General features: G+C 26.5%; 1 protein-coding gene across 1 annotated transcript in view; it reads left to right on the top strand.

Moving 5' to 3' along the window:
* The first annotated feature begins 529 nt into the window (after positions 1-529).
* Positions 530-25,000, top strand: part of LOC122243356 (uncharacterized) — a 30,445-nt gene continuing 5,974 nt past the window's right edge. Inside the window, exons 1-5 of the mRNA XM_086541415.1 lie at positions 530-560; positions 1,011-1,291; positions 2,022-2,075; positions 8,098-8,189; positions 8,696-8,972. Of these exons, the coding sequence (XP_086397541.1) occupies positions 1,113-1,291; positions 2,022-2,075; positions 8,098-8,189; positions 8,696-8,972 (602 nt within the window). The 5' untranslated portion in view covers positions 530-560; positions 1,011-1,112. The remainder of the gene's footprint in view (positions 561-1,010; positions 1,292-2,021; positions 2,076-8,097; positions 8,190-8,695; positions 8,973-25,000) is intronic.

The raw sequence follows: 25,000 nt of genomic DNA, 5'->3' as shown, positions 1-25,000 counted from the left end.
ATATAAGTGTGTATATACGCATATAAATTGTAAAAGATTAGAAAAAGAGAAGGATGGACGGACGGAAGGTATGGTGGCCAGACGAAATATTGATAATGAAGGAGAAACCTCCGAATGAATCATACATGGCGCTTTAGAATAGTGAATTTACAAAATTATGCAATAACAAAGACAAGAACAAAGGGGGAACAAATTACGGGTTTACGGCAGGTGAACAGAACACCTAGCAACCTATAACATCAATAACCAGGTAATCATGGCGGAAAACAATCAATAAATGACGTCACAAGTCTAAGGTACCGCATACCACCCGAACACTAACCCAAAATCATAAATATCAGTCAAAGCATTCAATAAAATTCAAATATAACGTTCCCAGAATGTATCTTGGAATTTATTAATATCAATCTAAAAGTAGAATAATACGAAAAGATTAAAACAGATTGATAAATTTGGTAAGATAGGTCCTTCGCTTGCGACATGCGGCAACTTTACCCCGTCATGCACAAGAAAATAAAGTTCGGCTTCAGTAGCTACTCAAGCGTCGTACTACATATACGGTAAAGTTTGGTTAAAGGTCAAGTGTATAATTCATAACCATTTTTAAAAAGTCATTCATATAGAAAAAGACCCCTTGGATACAATATTTAATGGTACCTGAATTCGAAATTAGATTACTAAGAAAAATTCTCTTCTTTAATTAATTTATAGGATTGATTTACCTGGGACGTGGGTTCTGCGTAGTGCATGAGGTATTTTGATGAGGATATGTAGGAAATGCAGAAACATTAGAATATATCTAGTATTTATTGATGATTATAATTATAATGGTAACAACAATAATAATGATGATGATAATAACAACAATAACAATAATAATAAATACAATAATGATAATTATAAAATGGTAATTTTATTATAATGATAGCAATGAAATGGTAATAACAGTAATAACTATGATATGAATATCTATATCTAAGAAATATCTTATTCTGATTATATACTTCCAGATAAAATGGCAAACGGAAATTAGCAGAAGAATGCAGTGAATGAATATAGGAATTAGAAAAATCTAAATAATAAGAGGACCAGCAAGGACATAAGTAAACATCATGGACCGAGAAGGAGAAAGCAGAGTCACCGATAACGAGGGAGGAGGGAAAGGATACGATAATCCAAGTGGACCAGGAAGAGGGAGGAGGAGAAGAGGATGGGAGAAAGGTGGATCAGGCAATAAACGAGAGGAAATGGCGAAATTGGAGAAGGAATTAGAACAAGAAATACGTTACAGGTAAGATTTTTTGTGTTTTGTTTGTTATTATATAAGGATTAAAATTTATAAGTTTTATCTGTTATTTCAATATTATCATAATCATATATATAAATATATATGATATATATATATATATATATATATATATATATATATATGTATATATATACACAAGTATATATATATATATTTATGTATATATATTTATGTATATATATACAAGTATATAAATATATATGCATGAATATATACTTATGTATATATATATATGTATGTATATATAAATGTATATATATATGTATATATATATGTATATATATGTATATATAGATATATATATATATTATATATATATATCTTTTATACATGCGACTACTTGTTATTTGGTCATGCATAATTTTTTTTTTTTTTTGACTCTTGAGTTTTTGATCAGTGAGATCGATAATGCAGGTCAGCGAATACCATAATCGTCATAGTTAATAAATGTTAATAATACTCCTATATCAGTATTTGGCGGTAACGGATTCTCAACCTTATTCAACGAATACTAAACTCAAACTCAACATTGCATTCACTCAGACTCACTCACTCTACCCCCCTCCTCACCCCCCACCCCCATTCCGGTAACAACGCATCAGTGTAATAACAACACCCGTGTAAAATCACCCCCCCCCCCTCCCTCCCCATCCAAACAAACAAGCATCATTATATATGGAATCCCGTTATATCTGTACCCCCTTCCTCAAAGACTGACGTTGGAGCATCTTTATATAGTACAGCGGTACCTGGCGAGCAGAGATACGTAAGTCCGTTACCAAATACGATCTTAGACTCACGCACTCGTAACTCAGCCGGTGAAGTTGCCAGCTATGTTTTTAAATATTGTAATATTTGACTTACTGTATATGTACATATCTAACGTATATATACATAAGCGAAGAAATGGCCAGAGACGTCCATCGCGAAGTAATTTTTACTATTATTATCATTACTTTTTAATGTAGTTTTGGTCTAAAGGTATTCCTAAATAGATGATTTGGGTGGCGAGCTTGTCGCTAATGTAGTTAGTTCTAATGTAATTAGATTATAAATACCTAATTATTGCTAATTTTAAGACGCTTAACTGCTGATTTCGCTATTGCTCTAGATCTGGCAGTTAATATTTTCTTTTCAGCGAAAGAAAATGATAAAAAGGTCAAGCTTTTTAAAATTACTGCTTTATCTCCATTTTCAGCCTTAATCTATAAAGCTTTTTCTCCTTGCTTATTATATATATGTGTGTAAATATATACACACCCCAGCAAATACACACACACACACACACATATGTATGTATGTTTATGTATATATGAACATGGCAGATAAACCCACTAAACACAAAACATATTTATTAGACCATGAGACTACAGTTTCGAAATCCACCTGGATTTCATCTTAAGACCTGAAGATGAAATCCAGGTGGATCTTAAAACTGTAGTCTCATCTTATAATAGATATGTTTTGTTTACTGTGGGTTTATCTGCCATTTTATCTACACTGTAGAGTGTGTGTGCGCGCGCGCGGGTGTGTGTATGTGTATACTATACATATATGTATATATATGTACACATATGTATATATATGTACACATGTGCATAAATATGTATATGTGTGTATGTATGTACACATATGTATATATATTTACACATGTGCAAAAAATGAATTTTTTATTGCACAAACGCAAAAAAAAAATGGGAAATTTCAAAATTTCAAAAGGGAAATGCAAAAAATGCAAAAGCAAAAAATGCAAAAACAAAAGCAAAAACAAAAGCAAAAAATTTCAAATGCAAACAAATTTCAAAAAAAATTTCAAAATTTTCCAAAAGAAAAACAAACAAATAAAGCAAAAGGGAAAAAAATGCAAATTTCAAAACAAATGCAAATTTCCAAAAGCCCCAAAAGCAAAAGCAAAAAAAAATTTCAAAACAAATTTCAAAAGCAAATTTCAAAAAATGCAAAGCAAAAAAATTGGGAAAAGCCCAAAAAAAAAGGGAAATGCAAAGCAAAAGCAAACAAATTTTTAAAGCAAAGCAAATCAAATTTCAAAAGCAAATGCAAACAAAAAAATGCAAATGCAAATGCAAATGCAAATTTAAAAACAAATGCAAAAGCAAAAAAGCAAATGCAAATTTCAAAAAGCAAATTTCAAAAACAAAACAAAATTTCAAAAAACAAAAAATTTTCCCAAATTTCAAAAGCAAACAAAATTTCCCAAAAACAAAAAAATTTCAAAAAAATTTTCAAAATTTCAAATTTCAAATGCAAATTTCAAAAAAAACAAAAAAATGCAAATTTCAAAGAAAAGGGAAACAAAAAACAAAGCAAATGCAAAAAAAGCAAAAAAAAAAATGCAAATGCAAAAGCAAAAACAAACAAAAAAAAAAAAAATGCAAAAGCAAAGCAAATCTTTCAAATGCAAAAGGGAAAAGCAAATTTCAAAAAGCAAATTTCAAACAAAGCAAAAACAAATTTCAAAAGCAAAAGCAAAAAAAAATGCAAAAAAAAAAAAAAAAAATTTCTGCAAAAAATTTTCAAAAACAAAAGCAAAACAAAATGCAAATGCAAAAACAAATTTCAAATTTCAAATGCAAAAAAGCAAATAAAAAAATTTTCAAAATGCAAATTTTTAAATTTCAAAAAATTTCAAAAGCAAAAGCAAAAAATAAAGCAAATTTTCAAATTTTCAAACAAAAAAAAAAATGCAAATTTTCAAAAAATTTCAAAAAAGCAAATTGGGAAAGCAAAATTTCAAAAGAAAAACAAATGAAAAACAAATTTCAAAATTTCAAAAAAAATGCAAATGGGGAAATTTTGCAAACAAAAACAAATTTCAAAAGCCCCAAAAAATTTCAAAAGCAAAATTTCCCAAAAAACAAAAGCAAAAAAATTTCAAATGCAAAAAAAAAAAAAACAAATTTCAAAAAAATTTCAAATTTCAAAATTTCAAAACAAATTTTCAAATGCAAATAAAAATTTTCAAAAACAAAAAAATGCAAAAAAAAACAAAAGCAAAAGGGAAAAAGCAAAAGCAAATTCCCCAAAACAAATTTCAAAAAATGCAAAAGCAAAAAAAATGGGAAATTTCAAAACAAAAGCAAAAAGCAAATTTCAAAAAAAAATTTCAAAGCAAAAGCAAAATTTCAAATTTCAAAGCAAAAGCAAATTTCAAAGCAAATTTCAAATTTCAAAAGCAAACAAACAAAATGCAAAGCAAAAAAATTTCAAAACAAATTTCAAAAAAATGCAAAAGCAAAAACAAATTTCAAATTTCAAAGCAAAAAAAAATTTCAAAGCAAAAAAGCAAAAAAAAAATTTCAAATTTCAAAAACAAAAAAATGCAAATTTCAAAAGCAAAAGCAAAGCAAATTTCAAAAGCAAATGCAAAAACAAATTTCAAAAAAGAAATTCAAATGCAAATGCAAAGCCCAAATGCAAAGCAAACAAAGCAAAAGCAAAAGCAAAAAATTTTCAAAAAGCAAATGCAAACAAAAAAGCAAATTTCAAACAAAAACAAAGCAAAACAAAAGCAAACCCAAAAGCAAAGCAAAAGCAAAATTTCAAATGCAAAACAAAAAACAAACAAATTTCAAATGCAAAAGCAAAAAAACCCAAAAACAAAAACAAAAAAGCAAATTTCAAAAAATCCCAAAAACAAATTGGGAAAAAAAATGCAAAGCAAATTTTCAAAAACAAAAAAAAGCAAAAAAAAAAAAATGCAAACAAAAAAAAAAAAATTTCAAAAACAAAAGCAAATAAATTTCAAATTTCAAAAGCACATGCCCCAAATTCCATCCAAAAACAAAACAAATTCAAAACAACACAAAAAAATCCTAAAAAAAACCCCCTCACACCCCAAACAAAAATTGGAAAATTTTAAATTGAAAAAAAATTCAAAATTCCAAAATTTCAAAAAAAAAATGCAAAAAAAAATTTGAAAAATTGCAAAACATTTGCCCACACACACACACTCACACACTCACACACACACATATCTATATCCGTACCCATACCCACACCCACACCCACACTCACACCCAAACACACACATATATGTGTATGTGATATATATGTATATATACACATAATATCTAGTGACGGTTCCTGAATAACTTGACATAAAAATCAGTCTACAATACTGCATATAAGAAATGACTTCCTGTATTTAAACCGTATTAACATGTAAACACGGCTGTTAGCATAGCTTTGCAACAACTAGTAGTGACATAATAATTGCATGTAGCTAGGAATATAGAGTCACCGGAACACACCCGCAAGCAAACATGTTAATTGTGATTTTGAACTTTATTTATTAACTGTTTCGTAATAACTAAGGTTGATATCAAGATGGAAATGATATGAAAATTGTAATCAGTTTCGGTTGTAAAGACTCATCAGTAATTTTTAAAAATGTATCTAAGGGTTTCATACCGTCATTTCAGTTATAAATAAAAAAATAATGAATTATATTCGTTTGCAGTTCATTATCATTATCATCATTATTACTATTAGCATTATTATCTATTTTTTTACTATCATTAGAAACATTATTATAATTATTGTTATCATTGTTGTGAACATTATGATTTTATAACGATAACAATAATAGGAGTGGTAACGATTACTAGTGATTATTAAAATGATGAAGATGACAATTATGGTGATGATAATGATAGTAATAATGATTATCACCATTATGATTATCGTAATGATTATTATTGATAACATTTGTTATCATTATTATTATTGTTATTAACAACACCGTTATAATAGATCTATATCATTATACATGTCATTGTCTATGTTATCATTGCCATTATTTTTAATGATAATGATATTGCTAATGATAATGAGATGTTAATGCTAATGCGATAATGTTAATGATAGCTAAAATGATATTATATATACAATAATGATAATGGTAATACCATTCATTCGGAAAAGATAATAGTATTAATGATCATGAGGTTTACATTGATATCAATATATTGTTTTTCATATTCTTTTCAAGAAATAACAATAATGAGTTTCGTATCATCTAATGTAAATAGTACCACATATAAATAGTATGATCATTCTGATGATTCTTCTAAATTATGATTTTATTGTTAATCTTAATCATTAAACGCATTTCCGGACATCTCTTCCAAATTACAAAAGCAAATTTCGATATCTCCTCATAAGTTTTCAAAATATACCCATAAAATGCCTTCATCAACTTTAATCTACCTTAAACAACTAAATACGAAAAAAAAATCTATACTTAATCAATTCCAACACATGTTCATCCGTTCAGAACTAAAATCTCATCAACCAATCCCTTGGACATAGACAACTCACCCATAACTATTCACAACAAACCGTCAGTAAGACATAGACAATCCACCCATAAATATCCCCCATAAAATGCCAGTAACCTTTCGCATGATCTTTATGCCAAACCAACCTACCAAGAAACCAGCAAGTAGCGTGTCCTGTAACATAGCCCTGAGGTGATGGACCAGGAATGTTCATAAAATGTTTTTTTTTAATCGTGACTGAACATCACATCATGGGCAAAGGACGCCGTAGAAACAAGTGAACATGCTATTGTAGTGTCACTGGTCACGCAGTAGGTTTGGCCATTTAGCTTTTGTGGCGTCCTGGTACTGCGGCTGCAAAGAAGGGCGGCTTTAGATGTAGTAGTCGTAGTTATTAAGTGCTTATGTGTTCATGGTGTGCCTGTCTTAGCTGTTTAAAAGGAGGGTGAATTGAATTGGCGAGTTCAGTCGATAGATGCATGCTGTATACTGATACATCTTATATACTGTAGATGGAGAGTAGGAAAAATGAAGAGTTAGGGTGAGAGTGCGGGTAAGAGTAAAAGTGAAAGAGAGTGATATATGAATATGAATATAAATATATATATATATGTATATATATACATACATATATATATGAATATATATATAAATATATATATATATAAATATAAATATGTATATATGTATATATATATATACATATATATAAATAAATAAACATATATATATATATATATATATATATATATATATATATATATAGACAGAGACAGAAAGAGAGAGAGAGAGAGAGAAGGTAGGTGGTTTGATTGAGAGAATGAGTGAGAGAGTGAATGTCATGAGTAAAGTAACATTCAGGTGAATAAATCATAGACTATTGATCATTCTGTGTCTTCCATCTATCAAACAATATTCTCTCTATCATAATCTATATCTCGACATCTTTCTTATTATAAAAGTAATTACATCGGTTGGCATACACACAACAGTAATTAATCACACTTGACACATCACAGACACCAACACATACTATTGAATTTTGATAACACGCAAAGTCAACAGTTACCAATAATTAGTTGTAACACATAATGACATACTATACCATTATCTTATTAAACGGCATGTTCACATTATTATATCAAATCAGGAGACACTATAATAAAACATCTTGTTTGTTATTTCACAGTAATCTTAATTTGAGAACACATTAATCACATCAATTTGATATGATATAATATTAACATTACATAATTACATCAGTATCATAATATAATCTACAACACATAACCACATCGGCATCACATCACCTGATCTTGACAACACATAACCACATAGATATCACATTATGTCATGTTAGCAACACCTAATCATATCGGCATCACATCACGACCTAATCTTGACAACACGATCACACCGACATCACACCATGACCTAGACTCCTGCAGTCACCGGTGATTAGCTAATCTTCGCAATCGTGCACTCTAGGGACACTATCCTCTGGTCGGTGGGGGTTCTGCAACAGAGCGTGGACGAATTGCAGAAGCAACTCGAAGACCTCAACAATGGCGAAGATGAAAGTATGAAATATTTTTACCCTGTTCTGAAGTCATTAGTTGTATGTTAGGATTTGTTTATTATTATTATTAATGTTCTTGATTCTTTTGTTAATATCATTATTGAAGATTATGAGGATTATAATCACAATCACAACAATAGTGTTAATCATCATAATCATAATTGTTATGACAATGGTGGTGATGATAATGATAATACCATCATTATTATTATAGCATTTCCGGTCATCATATGATCGATTATTATTATCTATTTTTATGATCACATTCTTCATCGTTGTTATCATCCATATCATTACTATCATAACCACTAATTATGATAACAATCCCAGCTATTATGTTGTTATAACCATACCTCATAAAGAAAAAAAAAATTAACAATCACAATAAACATAACACAAATAGAATAAAAAAACATAACTGCAAATACATAATCATCAAAATCACAAACTCAAAGACGAAAGTAAAAATCACACGAAACCCCATTTCATTTTTTTTTATCCTTAAAGTGAGCGAATTCAAACTCCGCTACGAAGCTCAGCTGGAACTCAACAGCAAACTGGACGAACAAACGCAGTGGTACGAAGAGGAAGTGGATAAGACGAAGGAAAAGATTAAGAAAGGTGAGAGGAGTGTTTTTGTTTTGTTTTCCTTTTTCTCTCTGATAGCTATTTGTCTTCTTGATTTTTTTTTTTTTTTTTTTTTTTGGGGGGGGGGCTGCACTATCTATTCGTATATCGATCTACTTACCTATCTGCCTGTATGTGTGAATATAAATGTATGTATGCATATGATCGCTGTATCTGACTAATCTGATATATCTCTTTGTCTATTTGTCAGTATATCTATCTATCTATCTATCTATGTATTTTTGTATGTATAAATCTTATCTCTATATATACCCAATCTTATCTATATATGTGAATATATTCTGTGTATCTATATACCAATCTATCAGTCTATCATTTTATCAATCTATCAGTCTATCATTCTATCAATCTATCAGTCTATCAATCTATCAATCTATTAATCTATCATTTTATCAATCTATCAGTCTATCATTTTATCAATCTATCAGTCTATCATTTTATCAATCTATCAGTCTATCATTTTATCAATCTATCAGTCTATCATTTTATCAATCTATCAGTCTATCATTTTATCAATCTATCAGTCTATCATTTTATCAATCTATCAGTCTATCATTTTATCAATCTATCAGTCTATCATTTTATCAATCTATCAGTCTATCATTTTATCAATCTATCAGTCTATCATTTTATCAATCTATCAGTCTATCATTTTATCAATCTATCAGTCTATCATTTTATCAATCTATCAGTCTATCATTTTATCAATCTATCAGTCTATCATTTTATCAATCTATCAGTCTATCATTTTATCAATCTATCAGTCTATCATTTTATCAATCTATCAGTCTATCATTTTATCAATCTATCAGTCTATCATTTTATCAATCTATCAGTCTATCATTTTATCAATCTATCAGTCTATCATTTTATCAATCTATCAGTCTATCATTTTATCAATCTATCAGTCTATCAATCTATCAGTCTATCATTTTATCAATCTATCAGTCTATCATTTTATCAATCTATCAGTCTATCATTTTATCAATCTATCAGTCTATCATTTTATCAATCTATCAGTCTATCATTTTATCAATCTATCAGTCTATCATTTTATCAATCTATCAGTCTATCATTTTATCAATCTATCAGTCTATCATTTTATCAATCTATCAGTCTATCATTTTATCAATCTATCAGTCTATCATTTTATCAATCTATCAGTCTATCATTTTATCAATCTATCAGTCTATCATTTTATCAATCTATCAGTCTATCATTTTATCAATCTATCAGTCTATCATTTTATCAATCTATCAGTCTATCATTTTATCAATCTATCAGTCTATCATTTTATCAATCTATCAGTCTATCATTTTATCAATCTATCAGTCTATCATTTTATCAATCTATCAGTCTATCATTTTATCAATCTATCAGTCTATCATTTTATCAATCTATCAGTCTATCATTTTATCAATCTATCAGTCTATCATTTTATCAATCTATCAGTCTATCATTTTATCAATCTATCAGTCTATCATTTTATCAATCTATCAGTCTATCATTTTATCAATCTATCAGTCTATCATTTTATCAATCTATCAGTCTATCATTTTATCAATCTATCAGTCTATCATTTTATCAATCTATCAGTCTATCATTTTATCAATCTATCAGTCTATCATTTTATCAATCTATCAGTCTATCATTTTATCAATCTATCAGTCTATCATTTTATCAATCTATCAGTCTATCATTTTATCAATCTATCAGTCTATCATTTTATCAATCTATCAGTCTATCATTTTATCAATCTATCAGTCTATCATTTTATCAATCTATCAGTCTATCATTTTATCAATCTATCAGTCTATCATTTTATCAATCTATCAGTCTATCATTTTATCAATCTATCAGTCTATCATTTTATCAATCTATCAGTCTATCATTTTATCAATCTATCAGTCTATCATTTTATCAATCTATCAGTCTATCATTTTATCAATCTATCAGTCTATCATTTTATCAATCTATCAGTCTATCATTTTATCAATCTATCAGTCTATCATTTTATCAATCTATCAGTCTATCATTTTATCAATCTATCAGTCTATCATTTTATCAATCTATCAGTCTATCATTTTATCAATCTATCAGTCTATCATTTTATCAATCTATCAGTCTATCATTTTATCAATCTATCAGTCTATCATTTTATCAATCTATCAGTCTATCATTTTATCAATCTATCAGTCTATCATTTTATCAATCTATCAGTCTATCATTTTATCAATCTATCAGTCTATCATTTTATCAATCTATCAGTCTATCATTTTATCAATCTATCAGTCTATCATTTTATCAATCTATCAGTCTATCATTTTATCAATCTATCAGTCTATCATTTTATCAATCTATCAGTCTATCATTTTATCAATCTATCAGTCTATCATTTTATCAATCTATCAGTCTATCATTTTATCAATCTATCAGTCTATCATTTTATCAATCTATCAGTCTATCATTTTATCAATCTATCAGTCTATCATTTTATCAATCTATCAGTCTATCAATCTATCAGTCTATCATTTTATCAATCTATCAGTCTATCATTTTATCAATCTATCAGTCTATCATTTTATCAATCTATCAGTCTATCATTTTATCAATCTATCAGTCTATCATTTTATCAATCTATCAGTCTATCATTTTATCAATCTATCAGTCTATCATTTTATCAATCTATCAGTCTATCATTTTATCAATCTATCAGTCTATCATTTTATCAATCTATCAGTCTATCATTTTATCAATCTATCAGTCTATCATTTTATCAATCTATCAGTCTATCATTTTATCAATCTATCAGTCTATCATTTTATCAATCTATCAGTCTATCATTTTATCAATCTATCAGTCTATCATTTTATCAATCTATCAGTCTATCATTTTATCAATCTATCAGTCTATCATTTTATCAATCTATCAGTCTATCATTTTATCAATCTATCAGTCTATCATTTTATCAATCTATCAGTCTATCATTTTATCAATCTATCAGTCTATCATTTTATCAATCTATCAGTCTATCATTTTATCAATCTATCAGTCTATCATTTTATCAATCTATCAGTCTATCATTTTATCAATCTATCAGTCTATCATTTTATCAATCTATCAGTCTATCATTTTATCAATCTATCAGTCTATCATTTTATCAATCTATCAGTCTATCATTTTATCAATCTATCAGTCTATCATTTTATCAATCTATCAGTCTATCATTTTATCAATCTATCAGTCTATCATTTTATCAATCTATCAGTCTATCATTTTATCAATCTATCAGTCTATCATTTTATCAATCTATCAGTCTATCATTTTATCAATCTATCAGTCTATCATTTTATCAATCTATCAGTCTATCATTTTATCAATCTATCAGTCTATCAATCTATCAGTCTATCATTTTATCAATCTATCAGTCTATCATTTTATCAATCTATCAGTCTATCATTTTATCAATCTATCAGTCTATCATTTTATCAATCTATCAGTCTATCATTTTATCAATCTATCAGTCTATCATTTTATCAATCTATCAGTCTATCATTTTATCAATCTATCAGTCTATCATTTTATCAATCTATCAGTCTATCAATCTATCAGTCTATCATTTTATCAATCTATCAGTCTATCATTTTATCAATCTATCAGTCTATCATTTTATCAATCTATCAGTCTATCATTTTATCAATCTATCAGTCTATCATTTTATCAATCTATCAGTCTATCATTTTATCAATCTATCAGTCTATCATTTTATCAATCTATCAGTCTATCATTTTATCAATCTATCAGTCTATCATTTTATCAATCTATCAGTCTATCATTTTATCAATCTATCAGTCTATCATTTTATCAATCTATCAGTCTATCATTTTATCAATCTATCAGTCTATCATTTTATCAATCTATCAGTCTATCATTTTATCAATCTATCAGTCTATCATTTTATCAATCTATCAGTCTATCATTTTATCAATCTATCAGTCTATCATTTTATCAATCTATCAGTCTATCATTTTATCAATCTATCAGTCTATCATTTTATCAATCTATCAGTCTATCATTTTATCAATCTATCAGTCTATCATTTTATCAATCTATCAGTCTATCATTTTATCAATCTATCAGTCTATCATTTTATCAATCTATCAGTCTATCATTTTATCAATCTATCAGTCTATCATTTTATCAATCTATCAGTCTATCATTTTATCAATCTATCAGTCTATCATTTTATCAATCTATCAGTCTATCATTTTATCAATCTATCAGTCTATCATTTTATCAATCTATCAGTCTATCATTTTATCAATCTATCAGTCTATCATTTTATCAATCTATCAGTCTATCATTTTATCAATCTATCAGTCTATCATTTTATCAATCTATCAGTCTATCATTTTATCAATCTATCAGTCTATCATTTTATCAATCTATCAGTCTATCATTTTATCAATCTATCAGTCTATCATTTTATCAATCTATCAGTCTATCATTTTATCAATCTATCAGTCTATCATTTTATCAATCTATCAGTCTATCATTTTATCAATCTATCAGTCTATCATTTTATCAATCTATCAGTCTATCATTTTATCAATCTATCAGTCTATCATTTTATCAATCTATCAGTCTATCATTTTATCAATCTATCAGTCTATCAATCTATCAGTCTATCATTTTATCAATCTATCAGTCTATCATTTTATCAATCTATCAGTCTATCATTTTATCAATCTATCAGTCTATCATTTTATCAATCTATCAGTCTATCATTTTATCAATCTATCAGTCTATCATTTTATCAATCTATCAGTCTATCATTTTATCAATCTATCAGTCTATCATTTTATCAATCTATCAGTCTATCATTTTATCAATCTATCAGTCTATCATTTTATCAATCTATCAGTCTATCATTTTATCAATCTATCAGTCTATCATTTTATCAATCTATCAGTCTATCATTTTATCAATCTATCAGTCTATCATTTTATCAATCTATCAGTCTATCATTTTATCAATCTATCAGTCTATCATTTTATCAATCTATCAGTCTATCATTTTATCAATCTATCAGTCTATCATTTTATCAATCTATCAGTCTATCATTTTATCAATCTATCAGTCTATCATTTTATCAATCTATCAGTCTATCATTTTATCAATCTATCAGTCTATCATTTTATCAATCTATCAGTCTATCATTTTATCAATCTATCAGTCTATCATTTTATCAATCTATCAGTCTATCATTTTATCAATCTATCAGTCTATCATTTTATCAATCTATCAGTCTATCATTTTATCAATCTATCAGTCTATCATTTTATCAATCTATCAGTCTATCATTTTATCAATCTATCAGTCTATCATTTTATCAATCTATCAGTCTATCATTTTATCAATCTATCAGTCTATCATTTTATCAATCTATCAGTCTATCATTTTATCAATCTATCAGTCTATCATTTTATCAATCTATCAGTCTATCATTTTATCAATCTATCAGTCTATCATTTTATCAATCTATCAGTCTATCATTTTATCAATCTATCAGTCTATCATTTTATCAATCTATCAGTCTATCATTTTATCAATCTATCAGTCTATCATTTTATCAATCTATCAGTCTATCATTTTATCAATCTATCAGTCTATCATTTTATCAATCTATCAGTCTATCATTTTATCAATCTATCAGTCTATCATTTTATCAATCTATCAGTCTATCATTTTATCAATCTATCAGTCTATCATTTTATCAATCTATCAGTCTATCAATCTATCAGTCTATCATTTTATCAATCTATCAGTCTATCATTTTATCAATCTATCAGTCTATCATTTTATCAATCTATCAGTCTATCATTTTATCAATCTATCAGTCTATCATTTTATCAATCTATCAGTCTATCATTTTATCAATCTATCAGTCTATCATTTTATCAATCTATCAGTCTATCATTTTATCAATCTATCAGTCTATCATTTTATCAATCTATCAGTCTATCAATCTATCAGTCTATCATTTTATCAATCTATCAGTCTATCATTTTATCAATCTATCAGTCTATCATTTTATCAATCTATCAGTCTATCATTTTATCAATCTATCAGTCTATCATTTTATCAATCTATCAGTCTATCATTTTATCAATCTATCAGTCTATCATTTTATCAATCTATCAGTCTATCATTTTATCAATCTATCAGTCTATCATTTTATCAATCTATCAGTCTATCATTTTATCAATCTATCAGTCTATCATTTTATCAATCTATCAGTCTATCATTTTATCAATCTATCAGTCTATCATTTTATCAATCTATCAGTCTATCATTTTATCAATCTATCAGTCTATCATTTTATCAATCTATCAGTCTATCATTTTATCAATCTATCAGTCTATCATTTTATCAATCTATCAGTCTATCATTTTATCAATCTATCAGTCTATCATTTTATCAATCTATCAGTCTATCATTTTATCAATCTATCAGTCTATCATTTTATCAATCTATCAGTCTATCATTTTATCAATCTATCAGTCTATCATTTTATCAATCTATCAGTCTATCATTTTATCAATCTATCAGTCTATCATTTTATCAATCTATCAGTCTATCATTTTATCAATCTATCAGTCTATCATTTTATCAATCTATCAGTCTATCAATCTATCAGTCTATCATTTTATCAATCTATCAGTCTATCATTTTATCAATCTATCAGTCTATCATTTTATCAATCTATCAGTCTATCATTTTATCAATCTATCAGTCTATCATTTTATCAATCTATCAGTCTATCATTTTATCAATCTATCAGTCTATCATTTTATCAATCTATCAGTCTATCATTTTATCAATCTATCAGTCTATCATTTTATCAATCTATCAGTCTATCATTTTATCAATCTATCAGTCTATCATTTTATCAATCTATCAGTCTATCATTTTATCAATCTATCAGTCTATCATTTTATCAATCTATCAGTCTATCATTTTATCAATCTATCAGTCTATCATTTTATCAATCTATCAGTCTATCATTTTATCAATCTATCAGTCTATCATTTTATCAATCTATCAGTCTATCATTTTATCAATCTATCAGTCTATCATTTTATCAATCTATCAGTCTATCATTTTATCAATCTATCAGTCTATCATTTTATCAATCTATCAGTCTATCATTTTATCAATCTATCAGTCTATCATTTTATCAATCTATCAGTCTATCATTTTATCAATCTATCAGTCTATCATTTTATCAATCTATCAGTCTATCATTTTATCAATCTATCAGTCTATCATTTTATCAATCTATCAGTCTATCATTTTATCAATCTATCAGTCTATCATTTTATCAATCTATCAGTCTATCATTTTATCAATCTATCAGTCTATCATTTTATCAATCTATCAGTCTATCATTTTATCAATCTATCAGTCTATCAATCTATCAGTCTATCATTTTATCAATCTATCAGTCTATCATTTTATCAATCTATCAGTCTATCATTTTATCAATCTATCAGTCTATCATTTTATCAATCTATCAGTCTATCATTTTATCAATCTATCAGTCTATCATTTTATCAATCTATCAGTCTATCATTTTATCAATCTATCAGTCTATCATTTTATCAATCTATCAGTCTATCATTTTATCAATCTATCAGTCTATCATTTTATCAATCTATCAGTCTATCATTTTATCAATCTATCAGTCTATCATTTTATCAATCTATCAGTCTATCATTTTATCAATCTATCAGTCTATCATTTTATCAATCTATCAGTCTATCATTTTATCAATCTATCAGTCTATCATTTTATCAATCTATCAGTCTATCATTTTATCAATCTATCAGTCTATCATTTTATCAATCTATCAGTCTATCATTTTATCAATCTATCAGTCTATCAATCTATCAGTCTATCATTTTATCAATCTATCAGTCTATCATTTTATCAATCTATCAGTCTATCATTTTATCAATCTATCAGTCTATCATTTTATCAATCTATCAGTCTATCATTTTATCAATCTATCAGTCTATCATTTTATCAATCTATCAGTCTATCATTTTATCAATCTATCAGTCTATCATTTTATCAATCTATCAGTCTATCATTTTATCAATCTATCAGTCTATCATTTTATCAATCTATCAGTCTATCATTTTATCAATCTATCAGTCTATCATTTTATCAATCTATCAGTCTATCATTTTATCAATCTATCAGTCTATCATTTTATCAATCTATCAGTCTATCATTTTATCAATCTATCAGTCTATCATTTTATCAATCTATCAGTCTATCATTTTATCAATCTATCAGTCTATCATTTTATCAATCTATCAGTCTATCATTTTATCAATCTATCAGTCTATCATTTTATCAATCTATCAGTCTATCAATCTATCAGTCTATCATTTTATCAATCTATCAGTCTATCATTTTATCAATCTATCAGTCTATCATTTTATCAATCTATCAGTCTATCATTTTATCAATCTATCAGTCTATCATTTTATCAATCTATCAGTCTATCATTTTATCAATCTATCAGTCTATCATTTTATCAATCTATCAGTCTATCATTTTATCAATCTATCAGTCTATCATTTTATCAATCTATCAGTCTATCATTTTATCAATCTATCAGTCTATCATTTTATCAATCTATCAGTCTATCATTTTATCAATCTATCAGTCTATCATTTTATCAATCTATCAGTCTATCATTTTATCAATCTATCAGTCTATCATTTTATCAATCTATCAGTCTATCATTTTATCAATCTATCAGTCTATCATTTTATCAATCTATCAGTCTATCATTTTATCAATCTATCAGTCTATCATTTTATCAATCTATCAGTCTATCATTTTATCAATCTATCAGTCTATCATTTTATCAATCTATCAGTCTATCATTTTATCAATCTATCAGTCTATCATTTTATCAATCTATCAGTCTATCATTTTATCAATCTATCAGTCTATCATTTTATCAATCTATCAGTCTATCATTTTATCAATCTATCAGTCTATCATTTTATCAATCTATCAGTCTATCATTTTATCAATCTATCAGTCTATCATTTTATCAATCTATCAGTCTATCATTTTATCAATCTATCAGTCTATCATTTTATCAATCTATCAGTCTATCATTTTATCAATCTATCAGTCTATCATTTTATCAATCTATCAGTCTATCATTTTATCAATCTATCAGTCTATCATTTTATCAATCTATCAGTCTATCATTTTATCAATCTATCAGTCTATCATTTTATCAATCTATCAGTCTATCATTTTATCAATCTATCAGTCTATCATTTTATCAATCTATCAGTCTATCATTTTATCAATCTATCAGTCTATCATTTTATCAATCTATCAGTCTATCATTTTATCAATCTATCAGTCTATCATTTTATCAATCTATCAGTCTATCATTTTATCAATCTATCAGTCTATCATTTTATCAATCTATCAGTCTATCATTTTATCAATCTATCAGTCTATCATTTTATCAATCTATCAGTCTATCATTTTATCAATCTATCAGTCTATCATTTTATCAATCTATCAGTCTATCATTTTATCAATCTATCAGTCTATCATTTTATCAATCTATCAGTCTATCATTTTATCAATCTATCAGTCTATCATTTTATCAATCTATCAGTCTATCATTTTATCAATCTATCAGTCTATCATTTTATCAATCTATCAGTCTATCAATCTATCAGTCTATCATTTTATCAATCTATCAGTCTATCATTTTATCAATCTATCAGTCTATCATTTTATCAATCTATCAGTCTATCATTTTATCAATCTATCAGTCTATCATTTTATCAATCTATCAGTCTATCATTTTATCAATCTATCAGTCTATCATTTTATCAATCTATCAGTCTATCATTTTATCAATCTATCAGTCTATCATTTTATCAATCTATCAGTCTATCATTTTATCAATCTATCAGTCTATCATTTTATCAATCTATCAGTCTATCATTTTATCAATCTATCAGTCTATCATTTTATCAATCTATCAGTCTATCATTTTATCAATCTATCAGTCTATCATTTTATCAATCTATCAGTCTATCATTTTATCAATCTATCAGTCTATCATTTTATCAATCTATCAGTCTATCATTTTATCAATCTATCAGTCTATCATTTTATCAATCTATCAGTCTATCATTTTATCAATCTATCAGTCTATCATTTTATCAATCTATCAGTCTATCATTTTATCAATCTATCAGTCTATCATTTTATCAATCTATCAGTCTATCATTTTATCAATCTATCAGTCTATCATTTTATCAATCTATCAGTCTATCATTTTATCAATCTATCAGTCTATCATTTTATCAATCTATCAGTCTATCATTTTATCAATCTATCAGTCTATCATTTTATCAATCTATCAGTCTATCATTTTATCAATCTATCAGTCTATCATTTTATCAATCTATCAGTCTATCATTTTATCAATCTATCAGTCTATCATTTTATCAATCTATCAGTCTATCATTTTATCAATCTATCAGTCTATCATTTTATCAATCTATCAGTCTATCATTTTATCAATCTATCAGTCTATCATTTTATCAATCTATCAGTCTATCATTTTATCAATCTATCAGTCTATCATTTTATCAATCTATCAGTCTATCATTTTATCAATCTATCAGTCTATCATTTTATCAATCTATCAGTCTATCATTTTATCAATCTATCAGTCTATCATTTTATCAATCTATCAGTCTATCATTTTATCAATCTATCAGTCTATCATTTTATCAATCTATCAGTCTATCATTTTATCAATCTATCAGTCTATCATTTTATCAATCTATCAGTCTATCATTTTATCAATCTATCAGTCTATCATTTTATCAATCTATCAGTCTATCATTTTATCAATCTATCAGTCTATCATTTTATCAATCTATCAGTCTATCATTTTATCAATCTATCAGTCTATCATTTTATCAATCTATCAGTCTATCATTTTATCAATCTATCAGTCTATCATTTTATCAATCTATCAGTCTATCATTTTATCAATCTATCAGTCTATCATTTTATCAATCTATCAGTCTATCATTTTATCAATCTATCAGTCTATCAATCTATCAGTCTATCATTTTATCAATCTATCAGTCTATCATTTTATCAATCTATCAGTCTATCATTTTATCAATCTATCAGTCTATCATTTTATCAATCTATCAGTCTATCATTTTATCAATCTATCAGTCTATCATTTTATCAATCTATCAGTCTATCATTTTATCAATCTATCAGTCTATCATTTTATCAATCTATCAGTCTATCATTTTATCAATCTATCAGTCTATCATTTTATCAATCTATCAGTCTATCATTTTATCAATCTATCAGTCTATCATTTTATCAATCTATCAGTCTATCATTTTATCAATCTATCAGTCTATCATTTTATCAATCTATCAGTCTATCATTTTATCAATCTATCAGTCTATCATTTTATCAATCTATCAGTCTATCATTTTATCAATCTATCAGTCTATCATTTTATCAATCTATCAGTCTATCATTTTATCAATCTATCAGTCTATCATTTTATCAATCTATCAGTCTATCATTTTATCAATCTATCAGTCTATCATTTTATCAATCTATCAGTCTATCATTTTATCAATCTATCAGTCTATCATTTTATCAATCTATCAGTCTATCATTTTATCAATCTATCAGTCTATCATTTTATCAATCTATCAGTCTATCATTTTATCAATCTATCAGTCTATCATTTTATCAATCTATCAGTCTATCATTTTATCAATCTATCAGTCTATCATTTTATCAATCTATCAGTCTATCATTTTATCAATCTATCAGTCTATCATTTTATCAATCTATCAGTCTATCATTTTATCAATCTATCAGTCTATCATTTTATCAATCTATCAGTCTATCATTTTATCAATCTATCAGTCTATCATTTTATCAATCTATCAGTCTATCATTTTATCAATCTATCAGTCTATCATTTTATCAATCTATCAGTCTATCATTTTATCAATCTATCAGTCTATCATTTTATCAATCTATCAGTCTATCATTTTATCAATCTATCAGTCTATCATTTTATCAATCTATCAGTCTATCATTTTATCAATCTATCAGTCTATCATTTTATCAATCTATCAGTCTATCATTTTATCAATCTATCAGTCTATCATTTTATCAATCTATCAGTCTATCATTTTATCAATCTATCAGTCTATCATTTTATCAATCTATCAGTCTATCATTTTATCAATCTATCAGTCTATCATTTTATCAATCTATCAGTCTATCATTTTATCAATCTATCAGTCTATCATTTTATCAATCTATCAGTCTATCATTTTATCAATCTATCAGTCTATCATTTTATCAATCTATCAGTCTATCATTTTATCAATCTATCAGTCTATCATTTTATCAATCTATCAGTCTATCATTTTATCAATCTATCAGTCTATCATTTTATCAATCTATCAGTCTATCATTTTATCAATCTATCAGTCTATCATTTTATCAATCTATCAGTCTATCATTTTATCAATCTATCAGTCTATCATTTTATCAATCTATCAGTCTATCATTTTATCAATCTATCAGTCTATCATTTTATCAATCTATCAGTCTATCATTTTATCAATCTATCAGTCTATCATTTTATCAATCTATCAGTCTATCATTTTATCAATCTATCAGTCTATCATTTTATCAATCTATCAGTCTATCATTTTATCAATCTATCAGTCTATCATTTTATCAATCTATCAGTCTATCATTTTATCAATCTATCAGTCTATCATTTTATCAATCTATCAGTCTATCATTTTATCAATCTATCAGTCTATCATTTTATCAATCTATCAGTCTATCATTTTATCAATCTATCAGTCTATCATTTTATCAATCTATCAGTCTATCAATCTATCAGTCTATCATTTTATCAATCTATCAGTCTATCATTTTATCAATCTATCAGTCTATCATTTTATCAATCTATCAGTCTATCATTTTATCAATCTATCAGTCTATCATTTTATCAATCTATCAGTCTATCATTTTATCAATCTATCAGTCTATCATTTTATCAATCTATCAGTCTATCATTTTATCAATCTATCAGTCTATCATTTTATCAATCTATCAGTCTATCATTTTATCAATCTATCAGTCTATCATTTTATCAATCTATCAGTCTATCATTTTATCAATCTATCAGTCTATCATTTTATCAATCTATCAGTCTATCATTTTATCAATCTATCAGTCTATCAATCTATCAGTCTATCATTTTATCAATCTATCAGTCTATCATTTTATCAATCTATCAGTCTATCATTTTATCAATCTATCAGTCTATCATTTTATCAATCTATCAGTCTATCATTTTATCAATCTATCAGTCTATCATTTTATCAATCTATCAGTCTATCATTTTATCAATCTATCAGTCTATCATTTTATCAATCTATCAGTCTATCATTTTATCAATCTATCAGTCTATCATTTTATCAATCTATCAGTCTATCATTTTATCAATCTATCAGTCTATCATTTTATCAATCTATCAGTCTATCATTTTATCAATCTATCAGTCTATCATTTTATCAATCTATCAGTCTATCATTTTATCAATCTATCAGTCTATCATTTTATCAATCTATCAGTCTATCATTTTATCAATCTATCAGTCTATCATTTTATCAATCTATCAGTCTATCATTTTATCAATCTATCAGTCTATCATTTTATCAATCTATCAGTCTATCATTTTATCAATCTATCAGTCTATCATTTTATCAATCTATCAGTCTATCATTTTATCAATCTATCAGTCTATCATTTTATCAATCTATCAGTCTATCATTTTATCAATCTATCAGTCTATCATTTTATCAATCTATCAGTCTATCATTTTATCAATCTATCAGTCTATCATTTTATCAATCTATCAGTCTATCATTTTATCAATCTATCAGTCTATCATTTTATCAATCTATCAGTCTATCATTTTATCAATCTATCAGTCTATCATTTTATCAATCTATCAGTCTATCATTTTATCAATCTATCAGTCTATCATTTTATCAATCTATCAGTCTATCATTTTATCAATCTATCAGTCTATCATTTTATCAATCTATCAGTCTATCATTTTATCAATCTATCAGTCTATCATTTTATCAATCTATCAGTCTATCATTTTATCAATCTATCAGTCTATCATTTTATCAATCTATCAGTCTATCATTTTATCAATCTATCAGTCTATCATTTTATCAATCTATCAGTCTATCATTTTATCAATCTATCAGTCTATCATTTTATCAATCTATCAGTCTATCATTTTATCAATCTATCAGTCTATCATTTTATCAATCTATCAGTCTATCATTTTATCAATCTATCAGTCTATCATTTTATCAATCTATCAGTCTATCATTTTATCAATCTATCAGTCTATCATTTTATCAATCTATCAGTCTATCATTTTATCAATCTATCAGTCTATCATTTTATCAATCTATCAGTCTATCATTTTATCAATCTATCAGTCTATCATTTTATCAATCTATCAGTCTATCATTTTATCAATCTATCAGTCTATCATTTTATCAATCTATCAGTCTATCATTTTATCAATCTATCAGTCTATCATTTTATCAATCTATCAGTCTATCATTTTATCAATCTATCAGTCTATCATTTTATCAATCTATCAGTCTATCATTTTATCAATCTATCAGTCTATCATTTTATCAATCTATCAGTCTATCATTTTATCAATCTATCAGTCTATCATTTTATCAATCTATCAGTCTATCATTTTATCAATCTATCAGTCTATCATTTTATCAATCTATCAGTCTATCATTTTATCAATCTATCAGTCTATCATTTTATCAATCTATCAGTCTATCATTTTATCAATCTATCAGTCTATCATTTTATCAATCTATCAGTCTATCATTTTATCAATCTATCAGTCTATCATTTTATCAATCTATCAGTCTATCATTTTATCAATCTATCAGTCTATCATTTTATCAATCTATCAGTCTATCATTTTATCAATCTATCAGTCTATCATTTTATCAATCTATCAGTCTATCATTTTATCAATCTATCAGTCTATCATTTTATCAATCTATCAGTCTATCATTTTATCAATCTATCAGTCTATCATTTTATCAATCTATCAGTCTATCAATCTATCAGTCTATCATTTTATCAATCTATCAGTCTATCATTTTATCAATCTATCAGTCTATCATTTTATCAATCTATCAGTCTATCATTTTATCAATCTATCAGTCTATCATTTTATCAATCTATCAGTCTATCATTTTATCAATCTATCAGTCTATCATTTTATCAATCTATCAGTCTATCATTTTATCAATCTATCAGTCTATCATTTTATCAATCTATCAGTCTATCATTTTATCAATCTATCAGTCTATCATTTTATCAATCTATCAGTCTATCATTTTATCAATCTATCAGTCTATCATTTTATCAATCTATCAGTCTATCATTTTATCAATCTATCAGTCTATCATTTTATCAATCTATCAGTCTATCATTTTATCAATCTATCAGTCTATCATTTTATCAATCTATCAGTCTATCATTTTATCAATCTATCAGTCTATCATTTTATCAATCTATCAGTCTATCATTTTATCAATCTATCAGTCTATCATTTTATCAATCTATCAGTCTATCATTTTATCAATCTATCAGTCTATCATTTTATCAATCTATCAGTCTATCATTTTATCAATCTATCAGTCTATCATTTTATCAATCTATCAGTCTATCATTTTATCAATCTATCAGTCTATCATTTTATCAATCTATCAGTCTATCATTTTATCAATCTATCAGTCTATCATTTTATCAATCTATCAGTCTATCATTTTATCAATCTATCAGTCTATCATTTTATCAATCTATCAGTCTATCATTTTATCAATCTATCAGTCTATCATTTTATCAATCTATCAGTCTATCATTTTATCAATCTATCAGTCTATCATTTTATCAATCTATCAG

Source organism: Penaeus japonicus, unplaced genomic scaffold (genome assembly GCF_977035675.1).
Source record: "Penaeus japonicus unplaced genomic scaffold, GWHDUDI00000001_assembly GWHDUDI00000011, whole genome shotgun sequence".
Taxonomy (NCBI): Eukaryota; Metazoa; Arthropoda; class Malacostraca; order Decapoda; family Penaeidae; genus Penaeus; species Penaeus japonicus.
Note: the sequence above shows the minus strand (reverse complement) of the source record. Positions and strands in the feature narration are given on the sequence as shown.